The sequence below is a fragment of the Ornithorhynchus anatinus genome, chromosome 11 (genome assembly GCF_004115215.2).
Source record: "Ornithorhynchus anatinus isolate Pmale09 chromosome 11, mOrnAna1.pri.v4, whole genome shotgun sequence".
Lineage (NCBI taxonomy): Eukaryota > Metazoa > Chordata > Mammalia > Monotremata > Ornithorhynchidae > Ornithorhynchus > Ornithorhynchus anatinus.
Window position 1 is genome coordinate 41,115,691 of NC_041738.1, and position 27,903 is coordinate 41,143,593.

Below are 27,903 nucleotides of genomic sequence, written 5' to 3' on the forward strand. Positions count from 1 at the left end.
GCTCACCATCTCGATCCCTATTTTACAGATGAGGTAACTGAGGCCCAGAGAAGTGAAGTGACTTGCCCAGGGTCACACAGCAGACAAGTTGCAGAGCTGGGATTAGAACCCACGACCTTCTGACTTCCAGGCCCCTGCTCTATCCACTATGCCATGCTGCTTCGGTCACTAGGTCACGCTGCTTCTCTGAGCCTTTTTACTTGAGAAGACCAGGGTAAGTACTTCTTGCAGATTGCCTAGTTCACCCTCATGGCAACTGAGAGGAAGGCTCAGGGTGAGGAGGATAAGCTGACTTTTCCCAGTAACAAACTGAAATGATTTCCTAGGTCAGAAGAAAACAACAGGGACCTAAACCTCTGGACATGTCCTTTTCCTAGAAAATCAATCACACAGAAAGATTGAAACATTTCTCCAAATTGCACCATTTTCCCTGCTTCTAGATTTTCTCAGCCTTTGCCCGAGACTCCACTGCCTCCCTGGGGTCACAGCAATAAGCACGCATTGGGCGGAACGGCTTAGGTCCAAAGAAGTTCAGTACCGGAGAGGAGATCCATCTGGACCAATTTATTGAGTTTCCAAGTTGCCCAGCCCAGGTTCTTTTCAGCTGCTTCGCGTGCATCCACGCCTTTCCACTTGTTGGACTTGTTCCGTCACAGGCAGAACGCGGGGTTGAAAGTGGCAATCTTGGAGTGGTGGGGATAGAGGAGAGGATTGACTTGGGGTAGGGTCTCAGGTCTGATCAGGGACCTGGGCTCTGGCCTCTGAGAGGGAAGTGGAAGGAGCCCGTGGCAGCAGGATCAGGCTAGCAGGAAGTAAAGGAGACCAAGAACAAGTGTTGAGGGCAGGATCCCAGGCAGGGCTCTGAAGGCAGCGGAAACCGAATAGCCATAGCTGGTCCTGCACTGGCCTTCCAGCTTCTGGTATTCCATGGGTTCCTCTTCAGGGCTGTGTGATGACAGCTGTCCGCTCACCTACAGCGAGAGAGCAGACCGAGTTGCCGGCTCCATTAGGGCCCCGCCTGATGGATGGGGCACCCCCAGTGGGAATTCCCACCTTTCCCTCCCCTGCCCCGCGCCTCACCTCCTCCACCTTCTCGAAGACCCTCAGGAGGTTCTTGGCTAGAGCTTGTTTCACTTCCTCCTCCGTCCAGTTCCTCCGGAGGAGCTCTGCGATCAGGTTTGGATACTTGGAGACATCTTCTAGCCCTTCTGGGAGTCTGCGGAGAAGATGGAGCCATATCCTTGAGGACCGGGGAGGGCAGGGGGGCTCGGACCCTGCCCTGGGAGTATTTACTTCACGGGCCTGAGGCCAGGATTCCCGAGGCAGGGAGAAGCAGCAGCGGCCAGGCACGGGAGGATTGGCCAAGGTCCCAGGAGCGGGGACATCCAAGTCCCCACCCTTCTGGAGCCCAGGTCCATCAGCTGCTTCTTGGGTGAGTTCATCAAGGCCCTGACCTGAGGTGCTCCTCCCCTCGGCCTCCCCTAACTTCTCTTCCTCCCTACCTCGTAACACCATCGTAGTCTCCGCCGAAGCCCACGGCTCCAGAGCCGGCAATCCTCTTGATGTGGTCCAGATGGTCTGCCCAAGGGAACACCAGAGGGATCAGTGGGGTCTTAGCCCCTGCGGCCCCTCCCTCTCCGGCCTCCCATCCTCCTTGCTCATCCGTTATCACTCCCCAACACTCTCCTCCTCAGTGGCTACGGTAACACGAGAAGCAGCGTGTCCTAGGGGATAGAGCACGGGCCTGGGAATCAGAAGGACCTGGAATTCTAATTCCAGCTCCACCACTTGTCTGCGGTGTGACCTTGATCAGGTCACTTCACATCTCTGTGCCTCAGTTACCTCATCTGAAAAATGGGGAATAAGACTGCGAACCCCATGTGGGACATGGACTGTGTCCAACCTGATTAGCTTGTATCTACCCCAGCACTTAGTACAGTGCCTGGCACATAGTAAGTGCTTAAATATCATAACCCCCCCAAAAAACCAACCACCTCAAAACCCCCACTAACCAGCCACTTGAGTCAGATTTGCCTGAGTTCCACAGGAAACATAGTCGTTGTAGAAGTTCACCATCACCAGGCTCTGGGTCTTGTTCTGCCAGGAAAGAAGAGTGTGATTGGCTTCCCGTTGTTTCTCGGTGCCTGAGACGATGTCTGCGAGCTCAGGGCTGCTTTGGGCTTGGCCTGCGTAGCCTAAATCTGGCCTGCCTTCAGACTGGGCCCGCCTGGGTTCCCCAACTTTCCAGCCAGGTTCTAGCAGGCCCAGAGACCCCAGGTTTGGGTGGTTCTGGGCCGGCACCAGGCCTGTGCTAATTCATGCCAAATTGTGTCTGCCATCTCGGGGATGCAGGCTGGGCTCCCTTCCCGTTGACCAGATCAGAGCTAGACTCTGACCTAGGAGACTGGTTTGGTTCAAGGCCAGATGAGACCGAAGCCAAATCGAGTAGGCTAGTCCAGCCAGACCATCCGGTTGGTGTGGAACTCTGGGCCTTGGGCCCTGGTCCCAGCGGCCCTCCCGAGGGAGTCTCCTGCCTCCGGTATCGGAACGGGGGTGGGCTGGGGTTGGATACACCACCCGTAATGCTCCAGAGCCCTGCCCCTCCTCCTTCCTCTTTCTTTGTCCCTTCCCACCAGACTCTGACTTGCCATGAGGAGGTTCCTGGGCTTTAGGAAGGAGGCTGAATAAGCTAGATTCCAGTTGTCCCATGTCTTCCCAACTCCCTTCATCGGGGTCTATGACTCTTCTCTGTATCCCTCAGCCCAGCTGAGAAGGATGGGGGTGTCCCAGAAGGTGCCTTCCTGATTGGAGATTTCTCCTTCCCTTCCCCATCTTACCACCAGTTTGAGGATGTCATCGGGGACATTTCGCCTGTGGGGACAGATGCTGAAGGCAGAGGAGTGGCTGAAGATGACCGGAGCCTGGGATATGTTCAGCACGTCTTGCATGGTCTTCAGGGAGACGTGGGCCAGGTCGATGATCACCCCCAGCCGGTTCATTTCTTTGACCACTCGCTGGGGGGAGAGGAGAATGGTCAATAACCCAGACTTGTTCAGAGGTGCCCGCTGGCGGGGAGTCCTCGACCTGTCCCAGTTCCAGCCATAATCCCCAGGGCCGGGCCGAGGAGGCGGCTCACCTTTCCCGCGGTCACTTTAGAGGCACAAGGCTGAGCCCAGCTTTGTTAAGGGGAGGCCTCCGGCTGGAAGCGGGTGCTACTTTTGGGAAATTGCAACCCATCTCCCATCTCGCCCCAGAGCGGCAGCTGAGGGTCTGTCCCAGGCCCTCAGGATCGGGCCCCCAGCCCTTCCTGTGCCGCTCCTACTCACCTGCCCGAAAGGCGACAGGCCATTGCTCTCGGGCTTGTCAGTCTTGGTGTCCACCAGCCAGTTGTCAGCCCTGCCGGTCGGAACAGGGGAGAGGTGCTTATGTCGGGTTGGGGGGCTGCTTGATGACAACCCCTCAGCTCTCCCAGGCTGCTGTCTTTACCCCCTAATCCCCAATTCAGTCTGGTGAGGAGGGGGTTCTGGCAGCCCGTAGGCCCCCATGGTAAGAGAGAGCCAGGGGACGTGAGAGACTTCCAAGTGTCTCAGCCCAGGGGCGGGGGCAGAGACTACTGCACTGACTGCTGCTTCACCCACGGGCCCGGTTGGTTCTGCCTTGAGCTGTCTGCCAGTATTCCTGGACAGGGAGAAGCATGAGAGGGGGGCCAATCAATCAACCAAACCCCACCCCAATTCCAGAGGCCCCCAACATCCAAAGGGGTCCTGAACCTGGATCTCCCAAAAGTCAACTTCAGTGCCTCTTCAGTCTGTAGTTCGGGCCACGGGTTAGAGAGGACGGCAGGTATGAATCGCGTCACCTGCTAACCCAGGTATAGAAGCTTTCTTCTTCCTTTTTTCTTTTAGGGTAGCTGTTAGCGCTAACTATGCATTAAACTCTGTTCTAAACACTGAGGTAGGTACAAATTCATTAGGTCGGACCCAGTCCCTGTCATTCATTCATTCGATCCTATCGTGTGCAGAATACCGTACTAAGAGCTTGGGAGAGTACCATACAAAAATAAACAGACACATTCCTTGCACACAGTGAACAAGTAGGAGGGACCTACACCTAATCCCCAGCTTGGACTCCAGAGAGAACTCCATCTCTTGGTTGGCTTCTCCAGCAGAGGTGCCTAGCGTGACCACTCCCCCAGCTCAGGGTCCCTGGGATTTGCCAGCTGGGTACATCGTGACCCCGTTTCCGGCCGCAACGGTCAAGTGGGGACGGGGGTGTCGGGTAGAGGGGTGTCGGGTAGAGGGGTGCAGGGAGGTATCCCCGCCATCCTTACCAGGGGGTGTTGCAGCTGTGGGTGAGGGTCATGTACCTCATCCCCAGGTGGTGCAGGGCCCGCAAGACGCCGAAGCTGCTGTCGATGGAGTGGCCGCCCTCCACCCCGATCAGGCTGGCCACCTTCTTTTCCTGGAAGGCCTGTTTCACGTCTGTGAGAAAATCACCGAGCACACACATAGGGTCAGGAGGGAGGGGGATTCCCCGCCTGGAGACAGGGACAAGGGACCCACGGGGACTCCCGGAGAAGATGGGGGGCCTACGGGAGATTCTGGGGGGAGGGGGACATGGATGGGGGACCCACAGAGGGAAGCCGGACCCACCTTGGGGGAGGTCACGGGGGGGTGGTCAGGGGCAGTCCGGGGAGGCCAGGGATAGACCAAAGTGCCGTGCTGAGGGTGTGCCTGGGGAGATGCTGGGGGACTCGTAGTGGACGCTCGCTGTCCTCACCTGAGCTCTTGGTGGCACACTTGAAGGTCTCCGGATACTTCTTGCATATCCGCTGGATGACGTCGATCTGCTCCAGGGTCCTCTTCACGGCATCTTTGTTCTGCGTCTCACAGGGCACGTAGGCGGACCAGAACTGCAGGCCAGAGAGAGGGGACGAGCTGGGACCCCTGAGCCAACCGAACCGGGGCCACCGTGAGCTCCTGTGGCTCTCCGGGCCGGTCACGAGGTGCTCTCATGGCCCGGTCCCAACCAGCCGGAGTTCCAGGAGGGCAGCTGCCGGTCCGAAAGATGCCCAGTTCCTGATTCCCTCAGAGCTGGGGGGCAGGCTGGAGCTGCCTGGGGGTTCCAGGCACAGGCACCATCTTCAGGGGGGCAGGAACGGCCCTCAGGAGATTGGCACCAAGAGAAACAGCATGGCCTAGTGGATAGAGCATGGTCCTGGGAATCAGAAGGAGCTGGGTTCTAATCCTGACTGCCATTTGTCTGCTGTGTGACCACAGGAAAATCACTTTACTTTTCTGGGCCTCAGTTACCTCATCTGTAAAGTGGGGATTAAGACCGTGAACCCTATTTGGGACAGGAATTATGTCCAACCCGATTAACTTGTATCTACCCCGGTGCTTAGTACAGTGCCTGACACATAGTAAGCACTTAAGAAAATACTACAGTTATTATTATTACTATGAGGGCAATGTTGTTAACTTCATCCCCCCAGCCCTGTAGCCAGGCTGGTATGCTCCGCCTCCTGGTGCCAGAGAGACAAGAGGGGCATCCCCAAGAAGCTCACTCCATCTCTTGCACCTATAGTCCCTCTACACTGTAAGCTCCTCGTAAGCAGGGATCACGTCTACCAATTCTATCGTACGCTCTCAAGGGCTTAATACAGTGCTCTGCACATAGTAAGTGCTCACTAAATACAGTTGATTGCCATTAGGAGAAAGAGGAGGAGGAGGATGGTCCTGCTGCTTTTCTCATCCTTGCAAAACTCCTGCTGGAACCGGCGATCCCTCTCAGCCCCAACCTCGGAGCTGTGTTGGCAAACCAACTGCCCTCTCGCTTCTCCCACACTCCGTAGTCTGGGTCGAGGCGGGGTGGGGGCTCCAGGACCACGGTGCCGGCCTGAAGCCTGTGGCCTGTGGCTCCGGCAGATCCCCAGCCCGGAGCCGTTGCCGCAGCGGCTCTGGTGCCATTCCTGCTTGCAGAGAGGTGGCAACGGTGCCAGGCTGGGAGGAGGAGGTGGAGCGGTGGGGGGAGGAGTAGAATACTGGGAGGCAGAGGGGAATGGTGTGGGGTGGAGTGTAGCTGCAGGAGGTGGATGGTGGATGGGGAACGGTGGCCCCCAGGGGCTTTGACTGGCACGACTAGTCTGAAATTCTGCTGGAGGGAAGAGTACGTTGAGAAGAGGAGGAGTAAGGAGCAGCGGGATGGCAAGCAGAGGTTTCTGGGGGGGCGGGAGCCCCAGCATGGGTGTGCGGGGGAGGGAAGGGAGACAGGCCCCCTAGGGAGGGGGTGGTGAGGGAAACAGGCCCAGGGGCTTTTCTGTGCATGGCATCCTGCTCAAAGTTCCAGGCCCGAGAGGAAGATTAGAAATTTATGGCTCTGGTCATATATACCGATGTCCCCTTAATCCCACTTGCTTGAGAAAGTCCGGATCTCTGTCGGGGCTTTAGATTTCAGTGCCCGACTACAGTGTTTGTAGCTCTTAGTCTATGCCAGATCTAAAACCCGGGCACCTAAGAAACTGGCAGAATTGTCATGTGGCCCTGGCAAAACTGCCGGCACATATCACCACCCCTCATTCAGTCATTCCAATAGAAAATAAATACGAGGGGCCCAAACCTCCCGCCCACCTCTTTCAAGGACCCGTCTGAGAACGGAGCCCACGGCACAGCCGATCTGGTGACTGGGCTTGCCCGGGCCTTTGGGCTTGCGTGCTCTGGCTATTTTCTACTCCTTACCTGCCCCCCGACGAAGCCTTCCCTCAGCTTGGGGATGTTGGTGTGTGTGGTGTTCAGGAGGGTCAAGTTGGCTTCTTTCAGCTCGAGCTGGTTGTTAAACTGTTTCAGCAGCTGCCATGGCAGGTCGTTGTGTCTAGAGGCGAAAGGAGAGGATCGGAGTTTGGCCAGGGTAACCTTTGATGCAATCTATCCATCAATAGTATTGAGTGCTCACCGTGTGCAGAGGACGGTACTGAGCACTTGGGAAAATACACCACGACCGAGAATGTCACCACGACCGAGACGGTAGATGCGATCCCTGCAGACAGGGAGCTTACAGACTACAGGGAGAGACGGAAATCAAAATAGGGCAGGGATAGGGGAAATGGTAGAGTATAAGAATACTTCTATAAGTATTGTGGGGCTAGGGTCCGCAGCAAAGTGCTTAAGGGGTACACAGCCAAGTGCATAGTCAACACAGAGGGGAGGGTGGTTAGGGGAAAAAAAGGGGCTCTGTCTGGGAAAGTCTCAAGGAGGAGAGGTGATTTTTTTAGGAGGGTTTTGAAGGTGGAGGAGAGAGGCAGACTGTCAGATATGAAGGGGAAGGGAGCTCCAGGCCAAAGAGAGGATATGGGCAAGAGGCCCGTGAAGGGATAGAGAAGATGGAAGACCGGGGATCGAATCCCGGCTCCTCGACGGCCCTACCGTGGGACCTTAGGCAAGTCACGTAACCTCTTGAGGACCAGTTTGTAAAGTGTGGACAAGATAAACCGTCGGACTGGTGCGAGACAGGCATCATGCCTGACTGCTTATCCCTGTGTCTACCTCAAAGCTTAGCACATAGAAAGTGCTTAATAAATGTCATAATCATTATGATTACAGGATTCTGACACTTGGGAAGTCATTCAGGCCATCTCTCTGCCTTCAAGCATTTTGGCATTTTGATACTTACCCCAGCTCCACAGCAATTATGTACATATCCTTATGCTCTACTCTTTCCCCATCTGCAATTTATCTTAATTTCAGTCACTCCCTGAGGACTGTAAGATCCTCGTGGGCAGGGACTGTATCTACCATCTCTGCTGCTGCTCTCTCCCAAAAGCCTAGTATATAGAGGTCTGCACAAAGTAAGCGCTCAATAAATACCACTGATTCAATCAAGCAATCAAGTATTTATTGTTTACCGTGTGCAGATCACTGTACTAAGCGTTTGGGAGAGTACAACACAACAGAATTAGCAGATACATTCCCTGCCCATAATGAGCTGACAGTCTAGAGAGGGAGACAGATATTAATATGAATAAATAATTTCTTATAATTTAAAGGTATGCACAAAAGTGCCGTGGGGTTGGGACGGGGTGAAAATCAAGTGTTCAAAGGTAACAGATTGAAGTGCATAGGTGATGCAGTAGGGAGACGGGGAAAAGAGGGCTTAATCGGGGAAGGCCTCTGGAGGAGACGTGACCCTCGTAAGGCTTTGATTGGTTAAAGAGCACTCTACTAAATACTTGGGAGAGTACACTACGATAGAGTTGATCGACATGATTCCTGCCCAAAAGGAGCTCGTAGTCTAGAGGGTGTGTCCCAGAGTGATCCCCTTGTCAGGCCCAGCAGCTTGGCAGCCTGCCCTGCCATGCATCCTCACCTCACTCCCCGGATGACTCCCACCCGCAGGACCCGCTGGGATGGCAAAGCCGCTCTGATCTCCACCCCTTACGCGTGCCCCATCTTTGTGCAGGGGAGGGTAGATAAGGGGGCTAGTCCAGCCCCGGACCCTGGCGTTCCAAGGTCCAGCTCCCAGACTGCCAGCCCCAGGTCGCAGCCTGGATCTCTCCCCTGAAACCTGGCAGGTTCTGACCTGCAGGAGCAAGTTCAGGAGTGCACACCCCTGCTTCTTAGGTAGCCGGGACAGAGGTGGGCCACCTCTCCCACTTGGCACTGAGGATTCCCTCCTAGCACTGGGGGGTGGGCAAGCCCAACCCCTGTTAATTCAATTTTCATTCATTCATTCATATTTATTGAGTGCTTACTGTGTGCCGAGCCCTGTACCAAATGCTTGGGAGAGTACAATTCGACAACAAGCGGACACCTTCCCTGCCCAAAACGAGCTCACAGTCTACAGAGGGAGACAGACATTAATATACATACGTAAATAGATACGTTTTCTGAGACGCAACATAGCCTAGTGGATAGATCACAGGCCTTGGAGTCAGAAGAACCTGGGGTTCTAATCCCAGCTCCGCCACTTTTCTGCTGGGGGATCTTGGGCAACTCATTTCACTGCTCAATGTCTCAGTTACCTCATCTGTAAACTAGGGATTAAAATGGGGGTAAGAGCTTAGAATGGTGCCTGCCTGGCACGTCGTAAGCATTTAACAAATACCACACACACACACACACCCACACACCCACACACACAAAAAGACTGTGAGCCCCAAGTGGGACACGGAGTCTGTCCTACCCCAGTGTTTAGTACAGTGCCTCTCACATAGTAACCGCTTAGCAAATACCATAAAAAAATTCAAGCGCTAAGTACAGAGCTCTGCGCCCAGTAAGCGCTCAAAAACTACGATCGATTGATTGACTCCAAAGAGAAATCCTGCTCTCAGCTCCTTTTCCCAGGAAAAAGTCGAGAGGATCGATTATTTTTTCCCATGGGACAACTCCGTAGCGAGCTCTGGACGGAGCCGGGAGCCTTGGGTTCGATTCCCGGCTTCACCGTTAACTGACTAGAGAATCTTGGATTGGTAAAAGTGACTCACGACGGGCTCCAACTTCTCCTCCTTCACCACGGTGGCAGTCTCCCCGCCCTCACCTCCCCACCACCAACGGAGTTCACGGGCGGCACTCCAAGTTTCTTGTAGGACAGTGCTGGAAGCCTCAACAGAAATTTTCCCCGCTGCAGAAAAGAGAAGGAGGGGGAAAGGGAGGAAAGGAGGGAGGGAGGGTGATGGAATCACCTCTGAATAGGCCTCTGGGCTGGCCCCGTTTGCTGTCTCCACCCCTTTCTTAGGTCTGAGCCATAGAAATCAGGGCGATGTTGGAAAAGTGGATATTAAAAGGGCCAGTCGTCTAACTGTAAGCAACCGGGAAACTTCAGCTACGGAGAAGAGGACCGGGGCAGACCACGAAACAAAGAGGTATTAGCCCGGCCGGCCCCGGGCCGGATCGGGAGGAGGGAGTTGGAAGAGGGGCTCTCAGCAGGCAGGGGGCCTGGCTGTCTCCGGACCACCCATCCGCTGTGAGTAGGACTGGGGAATGTGTGTGCGTTGGGAGGCCCTGGTGGGCTGCAGCACTCCGTACCCCTTGGGCTGAGGAAACTGGGTGGCGGCCTGGGCCGCAAAGTTTTTCCCACCTTGCCGTCCGCCTGAGGCCACAACTAAATCTCTCTCTGCGTAGGCACAGCTACCTCTCTTCCTTCGTTTTTATAGTATTTGTTAATCCTTTAGTTTATGTCAAACACTGTTCTAAGCGGGTAGGTAGAAGCCAATTAGGTTGGACACAGTCTCCATCCCGCGTGGGGCTCACAGTTTAGTGGGCAAGTCACTTAACTTCTCTGGGCCTCGGTTACCTCATCTGTAAAAGGGGGATTAAGACCGTGAGCCCCACGTGGGACAACCTGATCATCTTGTATCCTCCTCAGCGCTTAGAACAGTGCTTTGCACGTAGTAAGGGCTTAACAAATGCCAACATTATTAAGTAGGAGGGAGAAGTTCCCCCTTCCAGCCCCCGATCTGTCCAGCAGGGGAACTGCCCCGTGGGGTGGGCCAGCAGGGCTCACTTGACAGTAGCTGCCCACCGTCCTCCCTCTTCTTCCCTCCTTGACCCCCAAGCCCTGGCCCATGCCGGGCCGGCAGGGAGGTTCACTCTCGGAGCTCAGAACCTAAGTGTGATCTGGGGATGGGGTGACGGTCGATAGGTCGGCGGGTTCCTGGACTTCTGCTCCCCAGAGACTAGCGATGCCTTAGAGATCCCTGCCTCCTCACACCCTTCACTTGGGGCACTAGGGGTTGCCCGACTTTCTCCCCTCCAGCCCGTTCCTCCCTTCCCAAACATCGACTGAGATAAACACACACAGATACAGATCCGGGGATGAGAGGGCGAGGCAGAACCAGGCCCCGCTCTCCTGGCCCTTGCCTAAGCTTTGTAAATAGGACTAAGGTTCACCTGCCCAATTTGTTTCTCAGCCTGCCCTCCCTTTCCCCCATTGGGGTTGAACTGCACCAGCCCTTTCCCTCCTGGCTAGAGAGCAGGGCTGGGGGTGCTTGAGGAGAGAAACCCCTCCCCTCACCTCTCCATCCAGGGTCAAGGGCAGGCCACCCATCACGCTCCAAGCTACAAGAGTGTGCAGCGGTGCTAGACGTGGCCATCGGCGCTGAGGACCTCTCCTACGACAGCATCCTTATACGGAATGGGAGGGGGAGGGAAGCACAGCGGGGGAAGCCTGGATCTCAAAGTCACCCCCAGGACACCTGGCTCGAGCCTACGGGTGGTTCCAGCGAGCAGCCTCTGTTTGTCACAGAGTGACCTGACCTCTCGTTGAACAGTCAATCAATCAAAGGTATTTACTGAGTACTCACTGGTGCAGAGCCCTGTACTAAGCTATTGGAAAAGTCCCATACAACAGAGTTGGGAGATATGATCCCTGCCCAAGGAAAAACAGCGTGGTCCAGTGGATAGAGCATGGGCCTGGGAGTCAGAAGGACTGTGTTCTAAACCCAGCTCCACCACTTGTCTGCTGTGGGACCTTAATAATGATAATTGTGGTAATTCATAATAATGGTATTTGTTAAGCATTTACTATATGCCAGACACTGTACTAAGTGCCAGCAAAAAGTGGATACAAGCAAATCAGGTTGGACACATGGGGCTCACAGTCTCAATCCCTATTTTACAGATGAGGTAACTGAGGCACAGAGAAGTGAAGTGACTTGCCCAAGGTCACACAGCAAACAAGTGGCAGAGATGGGATTAGAAGCCATGACCTTTTGATTCCCAGGGATGTGCTCTGTTCAGTACGCCATGCTGCTCCTCCAGGCGATGTGCTTACTATATGTCAAGGACTGTACTAAAAACTGGGGCAGATACAAGATAATCAGGTCCCACATGGGGCTCACCGTCTAAATAGAAGGGAGAAAAATCTCCATTTTGCAGATGAGAGCACTGAGGTTCCAGGTTGCCCAAGGTCACACAGCAGATAAGTGATGAGGACAGAATTAGAACCCAGATCTTCTGACTTCTAGGTCTGTGCTCTTTCCATTAGGCCATGCTCCTTCTCACTAGCCTAAACTGACCTTGGGCAAGTCATTTAACTTCTCTGTGCTTCAGTTACCTTATCTGTAAAATGGAGATTAAGACTGTGAACCCCATGTGGGACAGGGACTGCGTCCAACGGGATTAGCTGGTATCTACCCCAGCTCTCAGTATCGGGCTTTACTATACTAGTAAGTGCATAATAGATACCATAAAAAAGGAAGCTTACAGTTTATAGGGGGAGACAGACACCCAAATAGATCAAGGATAAGGGAAATCACAGAGTATAAGAATATTTACGTAAGTACTGTGGGGCTTGGGTGAGTAGCAAAGTGATTAAGCCAAATGAATAGCTGGCACAGAGGGGAAAGGTGGATGGGGGAATGAGGGCTTAGTCGGGGACGACTCTCTTGGAGGAGATGTGATGCTAGGAAGGTTGTGCAGGTAGGGAGAGAGGTGGACTGTAGGATATGAAAGGAAAAGGAGAACGTGGTCAAGGGGTCAGTGGTGAGATAAACAAAAATTGAGGCATACAGAGTTAGGTACTAGAGAAGTGGCGTGTGCCAGTTGGGTTGTAGTAGGAAATCAGCAAGGTAAGGTAAGAGGGAGAAAACTGAGTGCTTAAAAGCCGATGGTAAGGAGCTCCCGTTTGGGGTGCAGGTGGACGGGCAACCACGGAAGGTTGTGGAAGAGAGGGAAGAAATGGACTGAATGACTTTTCGGAAAAATGATCCATGCAGCAGAATGAAGTATGGACTGCAGAAGGAAGAGACAGGAGGCAGGGAAGTCGGTGAAGAGGCTGATGCAGTAGTCAAGGAGGGGTAGGATAAGTGCTTGGATCAGCCTAGTAGCAGTTTGGATAGAGAGGAAAGGGCGGATTCTAGAGATGTTGTGAAGGTAGAAACGTTGGGATTTGGTGACAGATCGAATATGTGGGTTGAATGAGAGAGGTGAGTTACGGGTTTGTGAGACGGAGGATTGGTGGCGCTGCCTACAGTGCTAAAGTCAGAGGAGGACAGGGTTTGGGTGGAAGATGAGGCATTCTGTTTTGAATACGTTAAGTCTGAGGTGATGACAGCACATGTCTTGAAGGCAGGAGGAAATGAGAGTTGGCAGAGATGGAGAGAGGTCGGGGCGGAGATGAAGATTTGGGAGTCATCCTCATAAAGATAGTAGTTGAGGTTAAGGGAGTGAATGAGTTCTCCAAGGGAGTGGGTGCAAATGTAGAATAGAAGGGGACCCAGAACTGAACCTAGAGGCAACCCTACAGTGAGAGAGGGGGAGGCAGAGGAGGAGTCTGTGAAAGAGACTGAGATGGAACAGCCAGAGATAGGAGGAGAACCAGGAGAGGACAGTGTCCGAGGATGATGTCAGTGTCCAGGAGACGGGGTGGTCCAGCGTCGAAGGCAGATGAGAGGTCGAGGATAAGAGTAAAGCCTGCTGGATTTGGCAAGAAGGAGGCTGCACTGGAGGCCGGCCACCTGAATTTTCCTGTGGATGCCGTTTTCCTCACTGGCCCCAGGGAGGGGCCGCAGGAGATCGGAGCTAGCTGGAGGTGGGGGTCTGGGTTCTTGGGGTCAGGGCACCTCTGTGCAACGGAAGGAGGAAGAGGCCGGAGCTGGCTCCTAGCTGTCATGGGCTTGGAGGCTGAAAGATCTTTCTCATCCCATGGCTGTCCACTCCCCAGGCTCTTTGCATGGGGTCGGGACAAAGACAGGCTGGAACCCGGAGGAGGAATTCTCTGTGTCCAGCAGCAGGTCTGGAGGGAGATGGATATCCAATCTAAGGGCAACCCAGCCATTGTACTCTCTCATTCATTCAAATTTATTGAGCACTTAAACTGTGTGCAGAGCACAGAGTGGTTGGTTCAGTGCTCTGTACACAATTTGCACCCCAACGAGACCACTGATAACTGACGATGACTTGTTCAGTGGCTCCAACTTGTAATAATAATAATAATAATAATTCTGGTATTTGTGAAGCATTTGCTATGTGCACCAGGCACTGTATGAAGCACCGACGTGGATACCAGCAAATCAGGTCGGACACAATCCCTGTCCCCCATGGGGCTCGCAGTTTCAAACCCCATTTTGTAGTTGAGGTAACTGAGGCCCAGAGAAGTAAAGTGACTTGCCCAAAGCCACACAGCAGACAAGCGGTGGAGCCGGGTTTAGAACCCGTGACCTTCTGTCTCCAAGGCCTGGGCTCTATCCACTAGGCCGTGCTACTCCCATTGTAGCCAATGGGCTCCCTTTTGTCAGTCAGTCAACAGTCGGGACTGTACTGAGCACTCACTTATACAGAGCCCTGATCTCATGCTCTGAACAGAAACAAGACACATCCCTGACTTCAAAGGGCTTGTAGACTAATGAGGCAGATGAGATAGATACAAATGCCGGCTTAGGTCCAACTCTGAAAACTCTATTGCTTCCCTCTACCTGTAATTTTTTTAGTGGCAAAAGCCCGGGCTTGGGATTCAGAAGTCATGACTTCTAATTCCACCTCCACCACTTGTCAGCTGTGTGACTTTGGGCAAGTCACTTCACTTCTCTGTTGTCTCAGGTTACCTCATCTGTACAATGGGGATTAAGACTGTGAACCCCACGTGGGACAACCTGATCACCTTGTATCAACCCCAGTGTTTAGAACAGTGCTTGGCACATAGTAAACACTTAACAGATACCATCATCATCATTCCCTGCTAGACTGTCAGCTCCCTGGGGATAGGGATCGAGTCTACTAGCTACTGTACTCTGCCAAGTGCTCAGGAGAGTGCTCGTCAAAAAGTACTTCTCTGTACCTCGGTTCTCCTGTTCTCTCTCCTACTTAGACTTGAGCCCTTTACAGTCCAGGGACCGCGTCCAACATAATTAGCTTGTATCAACCCCAGCACTTCGAAAATATTTGGCACGTAATAAGCTGATGTAACATTTGACACTCAAGAAATACTTCAAGAAATCGAAGGGAATTCAATATCGAAGATCCAAACTCTAGAGAGAAGCAGCGTGGCCTAGTGAAAAGAGCATGGGCCTGGGAGTCAGAGGATCTGGGTTCTAAACCCAGCTCTGCCACGTGTCTGCCGTGTGACCTTGGGCAAGTCACTTTACTTCTGTGTGGCTCGGTTTCCTCAACTTTAAAACGGGGATTAAGTACCTTTTCCTCCCCTTCTTAAGACCGTGAACCTTCATGCAGGACAGGGACTGTGTCCAATGTAATTCACTTGTACCCACCCTAGAGCTTGGAATAGTTTTGACACATAGTAAGTGCTTAACAAATACCATTTAAAAAAAAAGATGATAGAAAGAAACATATCCTGGCCATTTGCGGAGGTGTTCGGTATATAGGTAATGGGCTGCAGAGGCTTTCAGCAAGGGCTTCTGAGGGTACAGTAAAGTTGCCCTCGAGGGTACAGACAGTAGGGCAGCAACAGCTAGTGTCAGCCAGTTTCGCCAGTGGAAGTGAGCACTGTGGGGAGCCCACAAGGAGCGGCGGCAGCAATTGCTGTGAGAAGAGAGATTGTGCCCACTGTCAGCAGCCAGCGTGGAGCTCGGGCTCCTGCTGGGAATCCAGCAAATAAGGATTGGCAACTTTGAAGGCAGCAGGCCTCACTGCCTCTTCTCACCTGCCTAGGATCCAGGAACCTTTCTCTCGGGCTCCAGGTGTGTAGTGTGAGGAATTTCCAGAGAAATGTTTTCTAAAAACGCACCGGAATCTTTAGTCCTAGAAGGCTGTTGGAGAGTCTAGGTCCCACCCCACCTCTCTCAGCCCTGCAAGGCTGGCTTGAGGAAATGGAACTTAGCAGAAAGAAAAGAGGGATCGCACTATTCCTTGGCAGAGTCAAGACAGGCTCAAAGTTCAGTGGGTTATAACAGTTCTCCTCACTGCCATGAGCAAACAAACACTGCCCATTGTTTTCAAACAAATACTCTATAGCTACATTTTGTGTTTAGTACAGAAGGGTAGCACTTTTGCTTTAACCCATTCATCCTGAGATTCTTGGTCCATTTCTCCCTAGGGGGCTCAGTTTGGAGGTGGAAGTGACGGTGAAGGAAGGTGGACAAAAAATTTAGAGGGGAAGAAAAGTGGGGCCCACATCCAGCAGCGAACTGCGTCTCCTCCATGCTCCCCACTTTTCACTTGCTCCCAGGACCCAGAAATCATCTTCCTAGAGACCAGAGAAGCAGCATGGCCTATTAGAGTGAACAGGGGCCCGGGAGTCAGAGGATCTGAGTTCTAGTCCCAGTTCCGCCAATTACTTTCTGCGTGACCTTGGGCAAGTCACTTCTCTGTACCTCAGTCCTCCTGTTCTCTCTCCTACGTAGACTGTGAGCCCCTTACAGGCCAGGGACTGCGTCCAACATAATTAACTTGCATCAACCCCAGCACTTAGCAAGTATTTGGCAAGTAATAAACTGATGTTACAATTGACACAGAAATACAAATTGTCAATTCGATGGTGTTTCCAGTGATCCAAAAGCCGAACGGTGAAAAAAACAGGATAGAAAAAGCATCTATTCTATTGAAATGTGGTGTTGGAGAAGGTTTTTGTGAATACCATGGAGTGCCCGAAAAACAGACAACTGGGTTTTGGAGCAAATTAAGCCAAAGTGGTCTTTGGAAGGCCAAATGACTCAACTTAGATTAGCATATTTTGGACACGTCATCACACATTGAGTGCCTGGGGAAGACACTCAAGCTAGGAAAAGTCCAGTGAAAACGTGGAAGAGGTAAACCAGCAGCTAGGTGGGTAGAAATCATAACAACGATAACCGAAGAACCGTTAGCAAGGTTACGGATTATGACAGAAGACAGGACGTTCTGGAGAAAATATATCCACAGAGAAATAACTTGACAGGATTTGATAATAATAATAAGCACTTAACATATCCCATAAAAACAAAAACGAGCTCTTACAAGGCTGCACCATCAGCTCTGTGGGTAGGGGTTGGGCACAGGTTGGGCCAGGGAGAGGAGATTACTTACTGGCCCAAATGATAGCCCCTTTTGCAGAGGAGGAGGAGGAAGAGGCAGAGGAAGAGGCGGTGAGAATCAGCGGCAGCTTCAGGGAGGCTTTGGCTCACTCTTATTCACTGGACTTGGCTCCTCCCTCTAGGGCTATATTTAAGGTCAGGCAGGGAGGGCACCTAGTCCAGGCCCCAACATGGGTACACGGCACTGTACCAAACGCTTGAAAGAGTATAATACCACAGAGTTGGTAACCATGTTCCCTGCCCACAAGGAGCTTACAGTTTAGAGGGGGAGACTGACATTAAATTGTGAATATGGACATAAGTGTTGTGGGGCTGAGGTGTGGTGACTATCAAATGCTTAAAGGATTCAGATTCAGATAGGGAAGCAGCATGGCGTAGCACGGGCCAGGGAGTCAGAAGGTCATGGGTTCTAATCCCGCCTCTGCCACTTGTCTGCTATGTGACTTTGGGAAAGACTTCTCCGAGCCTCAGTTACCTCATCCGTAAAATGGGAATTAAGACTATGAGCCCCACATGGGACAACCTGACTATATTGTATCTACCCCAGCATTTAGAACAGTGCTTGGTACTTAAGCACTTAAACACCATAATTGTTATTATTATTATTCAAGTGCATAGACCCAAAAGAAGAGGAAGTAGGGGACATGAAGGCTTAGTCGGGGAAGACTTCTTGGAGGAGATGTGATTTTAATAAGGCTTTAAAGATGGGGAGAGCCGTGGTCTGTTGTAAACGAAGGAAAAGGGAGTCTCAGGGCCAGTGGGAGGAACACGGTCAAGGGGTTGGTGGTGAGATAGATGATGCTGAGGTATAGCAAGTAGGTTGGCTTTAGAGGAGTGGAGTGTGTGTGGACTGAGTAAAAATGGGAAATCAGTGAGGTGAAACAGGAGGGAGGGAGTTGATTTAAAGCTAATGATAAGGAATTTATTTGATGCAGAAGTAGATGGACAACTCCTGGAAGTTGAACTGAATTGTGTTTTAGAAAAATGATCCGGGCAGCAGAGTGAAGAATGGATTGGAATAAGGAGCGAAAGGAGGTAGAGAGGTCAATATTTCACCTCCATTTTCAGATGAAAAAACTGAGACCTAGAGAAGTTAAGTGACTTGCCCAAGGTCACACAACATCCAAATGGCAGAGCCTAGTCTAGAACTAGGGTCTGCAGATTCCCAAGTCCCATGCCCTCTCCACCAGACCACACTGAAGCATTCTGGGAAAACAAGAAAAGCACACTTTTTTTTTTTAAATTAAATGGCAGTTGTCAGGGTGGGATAACAGGACAGGGGTTTGGATTAACACGGTAGCAGTTTGAATGGAGAGAAAGGGCGGATTTTAATAATACTGTGAAAATTGAACCGACACCTCCACACCTCTCAAGGCAGAGGGGTCCTACTCCTTATCTGGACCTTAACATACTTCAAAAAAAAAGATTTAAAGTTTTTATAGCCACTCAATAGAGAAGCAGCGTAGCCTCATGGATAGAGCACTGGCCTGGGAGTCAGAAGGACTTGGGTTCTAATCCTGGCTCCACCACTTGTCTGCTGGGTCGCCTGGGGCAAGTCACAACTTCTCTATGCCTCAATTACCTCATCTATAAAATGTGGATTAAGACTGTGATCCCCATGTGGGATATGGACTGGGTCCAACCTGATTAGCTTGTATCTACCCCAACACTTAGTACAATGCCTGGCACATAGTATGTGCTTAATAAATGCCATTTAAATTTTTAAAAAGGGTGCTTTTCTTGTTTTCCCAAAATACTTCAGTGTGGTCTGGTGGAGAGGGCATGGGACTTGGGAATCTGCAGACCCTAGTTTTAGTCCAGGCTCTGCCACTAAGATGCTGTGTGACCTTGGGCAAGTCACTTAACTTCTCTAGGTCTCAGCTTTTTCATCTGAAAATGGAGGTGAAATACATGCTCTCCCTCCCTCTTTGACTGTGAGACCTATGTGGGTCAGGGACTATGTCTGAGCTGCATCTTTTATTTAGCCCAGTGCTTAGGATACCGCTTGTCACATAATAAGGGCTTTCTTAATCAGTGCCCTCAAGATTATTATCACACTTTTATTCTCATGATATCCCTATACTGTAGGAAGAGGCAAGTGGTACAGAAGAGGAAACTGAGGTCCAGAGAAGTTTACTGACTGACCCAAGCAAGCTAGGAGCAGAATTGAGACTAGAATTCAGGTCTCCTGACTTCCAGCCCCATGCTCTTTCCACTAGATCACGGTGTCTCGGTCTTTATTCTTAACTCCTTCCTCTTGTCATAATAATATTAATAATCATAACAAGGGTATTTTTTAAGGGCTTACTATTCATCAGTGGTATTAAGTGATTACTCTATGTGGGACACTATACTGAACACTTAGGAGAGTACAATAAAACAGAATTGGTAGGCTCATTTCCTGCCCACAATGAGTTTATAGTCTAGAGGACTAAAAGTACAATTTAAGTACTATGTTCTAAGCACTGCATTAAATGCTGAGGTAGATAGAAAGAAAATACAGTTGGACATGGTCTCTGTCCCACATGGGGCTCAGTCTCATAGGGAGGGAGAATAGGAATTAGGTCTCTATTTTACAGATGAAGAAAGTGAAGCTTCTCAAGGTTACACAACAGGCAGTGGCGAGGCTGGGATTAGAAACCAGGTCACCTGCCTTGTGACCGTCATCTTTCCACTAGGTTATGCCGCTTCTCTATATCTAGCAATTGTAGCTGGTCCTGCCTGTTGCCCCAAATAGGTTGATCAGCTCTGGATCTCACCCACCCGAGCAAGCCTAGATTTATGACAAAAAACCCGTAGCGCCCATCTCCGACTTGTTCAGATTATTTCAGCTACATGATCGCGATCTTCAAAAATACCTCTGGGATTCAGGCCAGGAACCAAAGATACATGATTGTTTGGTTCTGTGAACCACTCTCCCCTTCGCCAAGCGGGGGAGGAAAGCAGGGCAAGGGGCTGGAGGGAAACCCCTGCTGAGCAATGAGCTGAGGGTGGGGTCCTGCCGGGGGAAGCAGAGCAAGGGGCAGAGTACAAGGCCTTACGCTCAGGGGGAGCAGAGCGAGGGGCTAGAGGCAGGGCCCATTCTCAGGGGGAGCAGAGTGAGCAGCTGAGCGGCTGGGATCAGGACCTCTGCCTCCTAGAAGAGCTCAAGGTCCCAGGAAGGAGGAAATAGGGAGGATTTAGGGGGGAACTGTGTCCCCCGGCTCCTCAGCCTAGGCCAGGGACTCAGACACCAGCCTCGCCCCCCAGGGCCTTGGGCAACTTTCCTGGCTTTCCTGTCATTGCTCTATATCCTGGCCCACACCCCTCCCCTGGAGCTGCTGCCCTCCGGGAACTCCCTTTGGTTGTTTAGGGAATAATAATTATAAATGTAGGCATTTGTTAAGGGCTACTGTTCAAGATGCTGGGGTAATAATAATAATAATGATGTGATTTTTCAAGCACTTACTATGTGCCAAGCACTGTTCTAAGCACTGAGGTAGATACAAGGTAATTATTCAATAGTATTTATTGAGCGCTTACTACGTGCAGAGCACTCTACTAAGTGCTTGAATTAGGTTGTCCCACTTGGGGTTCACACTCTTACTCCCCATTTTCCAGATGAAGTCATTGAGGCAGAGAGAATTTAAGTGATTTGCCCAAAGTCACACAGCGAACAAGCGGCTGACATCAATACCTATAAATAAATGACAGATACGTACATAGGTGCTGTGGTGCTGGGAATGGGGGAAGAACAAAGGGAGCAAGTCGGGGCGACGCAGAAGGGAGTGGGAGAAGAGGAAAGGGAGGGAACCTAGTCTGGGAAGGCCCCTTGGAGGAGATGTGCCTCCAATAAGGCTTTGAAGGTGGGGGAGAGTCACTGTCAGTGGGATTTGAGGAGGGAGGGCGTTCCAGGCCAGAGGCGGGACGTGGGCTAAGGACTGGCTGCAAGATAAGTGAGACCGAGGCACGGAGAGAAGGTTAGCAAAGTGCGAGGGCTGAGTTGTAATAGGAGAGTAGTGAGGTGAGGTGGATGGGTCAAGGTGGTGGAGTGCTTTGAACACTCCAATGGTGAGGAGTTTTTGTTTGATGTGGAGGTGGATGGGCAAACACTATAAATGAGGGAGAAAAGGAAAGTGAAGCAAGCAGGAAGGGAGAAAGGCACTGGAGTTAAGACATGGGTGGGAGACCTTGAGTGGGATCCTTTATTGCTGACCTTCCAAGCGCTTAGTACGGTGCTCTGCGCACTGTAAGTGCTCAATAAATAAGATTGAATGAATGAATCCCTAACTAAGAAGGGCTGTTTGAGCATCAAGGATCATGACCAAAGCCCCTGCTGCCTCTTCTACAAGAGGCCAGAATGGGGCAGGGCAGCTTTTACTTCCTGAGATGTTCATTTAGGGTTGGGGCAAGGAGAACGGTTGAAGCAGTGGGGCCTCTTGGAAAGAGCACGGGACTGGGAGTCAGAGGACCTGGGTTCTCATCCAGCTCTTCCACTTGTCTGCTGCGTAACCTTAGGCAAGTCATTTAACTTCTCTGTGCCTCACTTCATGTGTAAAATGGAAATTAAGACTGTGAGCCCCATGTAGGTTATGGACTGTGTCCATCCTGATTATCTTGTTTCTACCTCCGTGCTTAGTACAGTGCCGGGCACATAGTAGGCAGTTAGTAAATGCCATTTTTTAAAAAGGGGAGGAAGAAGTCTAGCCTATCCCACAGGGGTATGAGCTCTCCCTTGATCATCTCTGACACACACACACACACACGCACTTTCTCTCTCTCTCTCATGGCAGGGGCGGCAATGGGAGCAGGAAATGGGGAGAAAAGGACTGCGTTCCTTCCTGGACATGCTCGGGGACACCGGGGTCCCTCCTTGGCCGGACCCCCGTGAGGTTACGGACCCAGGTTCATTTGGCCCCAGAGTGGCCCGATGGGGACCCAGGTCACCCCACCCAAAGCATCAGCCATGATCTGATTCTCATTCAGTTTCTAGGATCCAACTGTCATTGGATCTGACGTTTGATTCCAAGGGGGAAGGAACAGAGGCCCCGAGCGGAGATCTGGCTGGCTGGCTGGCTGACTGGCTGTCCGACCGACCTAAGGAGGCGTCCGGAGCCCAGGATTCAAACCCACAGCCCACGAACGTCTTTGATTTGCTCAATCCCCTTGATCCACTGAACTGCCCCACCTCCAATTCATTCATCAATAGTAATTATTGAGCGCTTACTATGTGCAGAGCACTGTACTAAGCGCTTGGAATGGACAATTCGGCAACAGAGAATTCCAAACTAAAGTCCTGTCCGTAATCCCCTGAGTGTGGTTCAGCCTTGGTCAGTGTATCTCAACTGGAGGGTCACCCTCAACAGGGATGCAACAGGCCCAATTAGTCCCTATATCTGACCCTCTCCTTCCCAGAGTGTTCCCAATACACTTTATTTGCTCAGGGGAGGAGAGGGATCACGAGAACATCGAGGAGGTTAAAGATCCGACCCATCGGATCAGGGTTGGGGGCCGGGGGTGGGCCTTAGTGCTTACCCCTAAGAAGGAGGGGAGCCTGGGGGTACTCACCCGTCAATGAGAGAGGTGTTCTCCATGATTTTCTTCGCTTCATCAATGAAGCTGGCCGCTGCGCAGAAAACCAAGAAAGGCCAAAGCTGCCAATTCCACATGACTCTATTCGGCCCCCAGAGCTGGCTGCTTCCCATCTCTCCAAGTCACTGTCTTCTCTCCCTTAGGCCTGCCTTGCCCTTCCCTGTTATTTAAACCCAGAGAGGTAGAGGAGTAGATAATTATGCCAGGACCAGAAATGATCCACAGTGCCCTTTGGCCATGCCAATAAAGCCCCAGGATTATTAACCCAAGATTAACTCCCATTTTTATACCCCCAGGAGTCAATGAGTAACAGAGACTCCTGAAGAAGAGTCTGGCGGGATGAAAGATTCCCATCTGCTGGCCTAGCCCTTCAGTGGAGGCACCTTTATCTGGAATCCATGACCAAACCCCATGGAGACAGTCAGGGTGTGAGCCCTCCAGACAGGTCTTGGATGCCCTTGACTGGGGTTCTGGCCGCCTGCCTGGCAGGACCCAGACACTCCCCACTGGGTCGAGGCTAGGCGGGCTAGGAGCACATTTGGTTTCTCCAGCCTCTCCTCTATCCTGGCTGAGCAAGCCACTCTGACATCGCGATTAGGCAAAACGAGGTCACGGCGGGGCCTCGGAGCAGTGGGTGAGGTAGAACTGGGCCTTCCAACTGATGCTAGAGTCCCGGATTTGGGACAGCTGGATGGACTATCCACCTGGACCCTTCAATTCCAAATGATTTGGCTCAAAGCGATTAGACGGCAGGACTGTAATGAGGCCAGACCTCTGGCGGTCAATACACTCTTTTGGCTGATCGGGGGTCGGGAAGGGAGGTTGCTGCATAAAACACCTCGCTTTCTCAGGGAGTGAGACAATCCTCCTGTTCTACCATGATGGCAGAATCAGTGTTGCTAGCGTTGCATAGATGATAGAGCACGGGCCTGGGAGCCAGAAGGTCATGGGTTCTAATCCTGGCACTGCCACTTGTCTGCTGTGACCTTGGGCAAGTCACTTCACTGGGCCTCGGTTACCTCATCTCTAAAATGGGGGTTGAGACTATGAGCCCCACGTGGGAGAGGGACCATGTTCAACCCAATTGGTTTATTCCAGGGTTTAGTACAGTGCCTTGCACATAGTAAGTGCTTAACAAATACCATAATTATTATTATCATTGCTTCTGAGATCTCAGACTCTGGCTCCTAGGGTTAACGGCGGAACAGAATGATTTTAGAATCTGAAACACAAAACTTAAAAACACCTGAAGAGGTTATGTAGTTCAGCCCTTTGTCTCTACTAAGCATTTAATCCATCCAAGCATTTAATCCATCCAGAGTGTGAATTAGTGGAAAGAGCCGGGGCTGGGTAGTCAGAGAATCTGCCAGTTGCCTGCTGTATGACCTTGGGTAAGTCACTTAACTGCTCTGGGCCTTGCTTTCCTTATCTGTAAAATGGGGATTCAATCCCTGCTGTTTTTCCTACTTAGACTTTGAGTCCCATGTGGGGCAGGGTCTGTGTCTACCCTGATTAATTTATATCTCCCCCAGAGCTTAGACTGTGCTTGACACAGAGTAAGTGCTTAACAAATACCATAATAATAATCCAAAAGGGTGACCCAGTCATGAAAATCTCTGCTTGCCTGTTCCTGTTCCAGTGATTAAAAGCCATCTCCATTAGGGAGCTGCTTCTGAGTCAAATATAATTCTTTACTGCTCAGTTTAGGCAGTTGATTAAAAATGTCCTTATTCAAACAAACTCTCCACGGGTTTGAATTCCTTCCTCCTCTGCGCCAGCCAAAAATTTCCAACCCTTAAATCTTGCCTCGTAAGGTATTATTTTCCATTCCTTAGATTGATCCATTTCCCAGCATTCTCAGTGAACTTTCCAAGTTCTCCAGCTCTGGGGCCAGGGATGAGGGATGGAGAGGGGAGAATTTGCCTGTTGGGTAATTCTAGAGAGGTGAACCAGGGCCATCGGGTTGGCCTCTTCAAGAACCTTGTATTCTTTCTGGCCTGGACTCAGCTTCTAGTCTAGCTATTTTTGACCTTGCTATCTGGATAGTATTTTTTTTCCTCCAAACTCAAAACAGCTGCATCCTTCCCTGTGAAATTCATCCTCGTTAGAGCTGTAAAAGTCATGTTGAATCCTGTTCCTGTCTAAGCCACCTCTGAACTTGTCGTCATCTCTGACCCCTCTAGTTCTCTTTCCAGGCCACTGATAAAAATAGCCAGTCCTCCTGGGGCAGAACAGTCATCCACTGCCAGGCAGACCCACTAGGCTAGCCCTGACCCCTCCTCTACTCTATAATTAAAACTGGGAGCACAGTCCAGGCTGGGGAAGGCTCAGGTGTTGACTCTGATGCAGAGAGGCTGGAGGTAGTGGGTGGGCAGCTCCATCGGGAGTGGTTTGGGGCTTGGCATACAAGTTTCTGTCTGCTTCAGCCATGGCTCAGGCCTTACTGGACCTGCTTTTCTTCACCCCATCCTAGCCTGCCCCCCATGACCAGGCTGGACCTGGAACGGTAAGGAGGAGGGAGAAGATCAGTAATTTTTGCCCTGGCCCAGGCTTCCTGGACTGCCACTGACTGACCCAGCCAAGGCCTCCAGGACCCGGGGACTTGTCCCTCAGGCCCTGTCTCCTCTCCTCAATCTTCATGGCAAGGTCACCCGAACCCATCTTGGGATGAGGAGAGAGACTCTGACCCCTCGCCACCCACCCACCACTTTGGTATAATGACTCCCTGGTATCAGTATCATCTCCTTATCTCCCAACTTCATTACTCTGATAACTGGAAATGAGGGCCGAATGACCGAGTGATGGTGGTTATACACTTGATTCTCACACACTTCCTTCTGGAAAAAGAGTCATTTCTTCCTCAGCCCAGTTACATTATCGTAGTTACTGTTAGCATTCTTATGTTTTTAAGTACTTACTATGTGCCAAGCACAATACTAAGTGCCGGGGTAGATACAACATAATCAGGTCCAATGCAGTCCTGTCCCACTTGGGGCTTGCAATCTAAAGGGAAGGGCAACAGGTATTTAACCTCCATTTCACTGGCACAGAGAAGTTCAGGGATTTGCCGGAAGTCCCACAGCAGGCAAGTGGGAGATCTGGGATTAGAACCCAGGTCCTCTGGCCCCCACGCCTGGGCTCTTCCCACATTACTCTCTCAGAGAACTGAGCCCTCCGAGTCTGGCAGGGAGGACCCTGCTTCACACCCACCGGACCTGGGCCAGGGGACATATTGGGGTCGGGGCGGGACCCACCCACAGCCTCAGAGGGCATGAGTCGAAACATTCCACAGACCGAGGGCCCTTTCCGAGGGCACCCGGAGGTCCCATCAGACCGTAGGAGTCCCAAGCAGTCCTCCTGGTGAGGGAAACTTGCTCTTTGGCCTGCCCTCCCCAGCTCTGCCCATTCCATCCTAATAGCTGCCCCCAATCTGTAAGGAAGTAGGGCTCAGGGCTGACAGATGAGCTGAGAGCTATGTATGGAGATTCCAGCTCCACAGCAGCAGGGCCTAGGGTCAGCCCCGAACAGGCTAGGGGCAGAGTTCCGCTGCTGGGCCTCAGGGCGTGGGAGGTCCCTAGGAAATGGGACATAAGGACAGAAGATTCAGCAGAGTCACTGAACTTGAGCCTGTCCAACAAGCAAATTACAAAGAACGCAGGGAACTCACATTTCCCATCTTCTACAGCTTCAGGTGGAGACCTGGCCAAGACAGGACCCAGATAGCCTCCTTTTTTGCCCCTGGCTCTATCTGCCCAGGGAATGTCCCTCTTCTCCGTGCCTCAGTTTCCTCATCTTTTAAAGAGGGATACCTGTTCTCTCTCCTACTTGGATTGTGAGTCCCATGTGGCACAGGGACTGTTCCAGACTTGATTATCTCCACCAGCCAGGGCTTAATAGAGTGTTTGATGCCCAAGGTGAGAGCCTAACACTCCAATTATTAGCATCATAAAGAGCTGTGATACTGGGAATGGCCCCAGATCCAGGGCAGAGTTGGCCTGTTGGTGTAATCACTTCCCTGATTCAAGCTCTTCCTTGAATTTGAGTTTCCCCTTACCCTCCCACAGATGGGGTTGAGGAAGGAGTTGATTACCTTTCCAGAGGGAAGTGTGTGAGAACCAAACGTATAGCAACCACCGCTACTCTGCCAGTCCACCCTCCTGTCTAGCTATGATGATGACGGTATTTGTTAAGCACTTACTACGTGCCGGGAACTGTACTAAGCGCTGGGCAGGACACAAGCAAATTGAGTTGGACACAGTCCCTCTCCCGTGTGGGGCTCAGAGTTTCAACCCCCATTTTACAGGTGGGATAAATGAGGCAAAGAGAAGCGAAATGATTTGCCCAAGGTCCCACGGCAGACCAAGTGGCAGAACTGAGATTAGAGTCCACGACCTTCTGACTCCCAGGCCCGTGCTCTATCTACTTACACCACACCTTTTCTCTCGATTGTTCAATTACAATGGATTTGGGAGATTAGGAGGTGGCGATACTGATACCAGGGAGTCCGTTGAGACTCTTTCCTCGTTGATACCGGGGAGTCAGAGTCTCTCCTCATCCCAAACTGGGTTTGGATGGTCTTATCTGCAGAGGGGAGACCTGGGCCTGGACGGGGTCAGTCAGTGGCAGTCCTGGCAGCCTGGGCAATGGCAACATTATTGACCTTCCCCCTCCAAAATCATTCCAGGTCCAGCCTGGTCCTGGGAGCATTCGAGGAGAGGGTGAGGGGGATCAGGCCCGCTAAGGCCTGTGCCATGTCTGTAGTGGAGACAAATCTGTACGCCAACTAATAATAATAATAAATAACACTTCTTTCCTATCAGGTCTTTCTCACTTCTTGAAAGACCTCACTCAGTGTCCTGTCATGGGAGTGGGGGTCTGGCAGGCCTCAGGTCCTGCAGGAAACTCGGCCTGAGCCAGGGTGGGACCCCGAGGGTCCTCAGGGAGGGAGGCTGGCTCACTTTTTCTGTAAACTGGCTCCTGCGCGGCTAGACAGTTGTGAACAGCTGAGCTCCTGTGCATAGAAAACAATCCCCCTAGCGACCTCCAATTCCTACCAACTGAGCATATGGGGGGAAAAGACCAGAGTGGAGCAAGCAGGGAGGAGAAGAGGCAAGGGTCAATTACCTGAGCTCAGGGCAAGGGGAAATGGCCTCGGGATGGAATCCACCACGACGTCCAATCTCGGGCGATCCCTTCTAACCAAAAGAGTCTGCCTTGTAGGGAACAACTCCAGCCTACTGCATCCTACTGTTTCCTTCCCCTCCAAGACCCCACCCCCAACCCTTGTTCTCACATACCAGGAAGCCCTACTCATTGGTTTCTTTGATCTTCAAAGTTTTCCATGTTACTTGGCTTCACTGGCTATTCTAATA

The 27,903-nt window shown here is 51.6% G+C and overlaps 2 protein-coding genes across 2 annotated transcripts in view; one reads left to right on the top strand and one right to left on the bottom strand.

Moving 5' to 3' along the window:
- Positions 1-544: 544 nt before the first annotated feature.
- DPEP1 (dipeptidase 1) lies at positions 545-27,740 on the bottom strand. Its single transcript, XM_007672625.3, has 11 exons — positions 27,656-27,740; positions 22,508-22,691; positions 6,738-6,870; positions 4,780-4,912; positions 4,331-4,481; positions 3,327-3,396; positions 2,838-3,014; positions 2,013-2,097; positions 1,503-1,578; positions 1,081-1,216; positions 545-971 (listed from the first exon to the last, which is right to left on the bottom strand). The coding sequence occupies exons 2-11, from the start codon at positions 22,642-22,644 to the stop codon at positions 798-800; spliced, it is 1,272 nt and encodes a 423-aa protein (XP_007670815.2). The 5' UTR covers positions 22,645-22,691; positions 27,656-27,740; the 3' UTR covers positions 545-797.
- Positions 9,714-27,903, top strand: part of LOC100080450 (sulfotransferase 2B1-like) — a 53,498-nt gene continuing 35,308 nt past the window's right edge. The window contains exon 1 of the mRNA XM_039913528.1: positions 9,714-9,856. The gene's annotated coding sequence lies outside the window, so the exon portion shown is untranslated. The remainder of the gene's footprint in view (positions 9,857-27,903) is intronic.

Coding starts and splice junctions, on each gene's coding strand:
- DPEP1 (XM_007672625.3), bottom strand. CDS start 22,644: ATGGGAAGCAGCCAGCTCTGGGGGCCGAATAGAGTCATGTGGAATTGG. Junction 4,913..6,737: donor AAGGCTTCGTCGGGGGGCAG/GTAAGGAGTAGA, acceptor TCTGGCCTGCAG/TTCTGGTCCGCCTACGTGCC. Junction 4,482..4,779: donor GTGTGCCACCAAGAGCTCAG/GTGAGGACAGCG, acceptor ATTTTCTCACAG/ACGTGAAACAGGCCTTCCAG.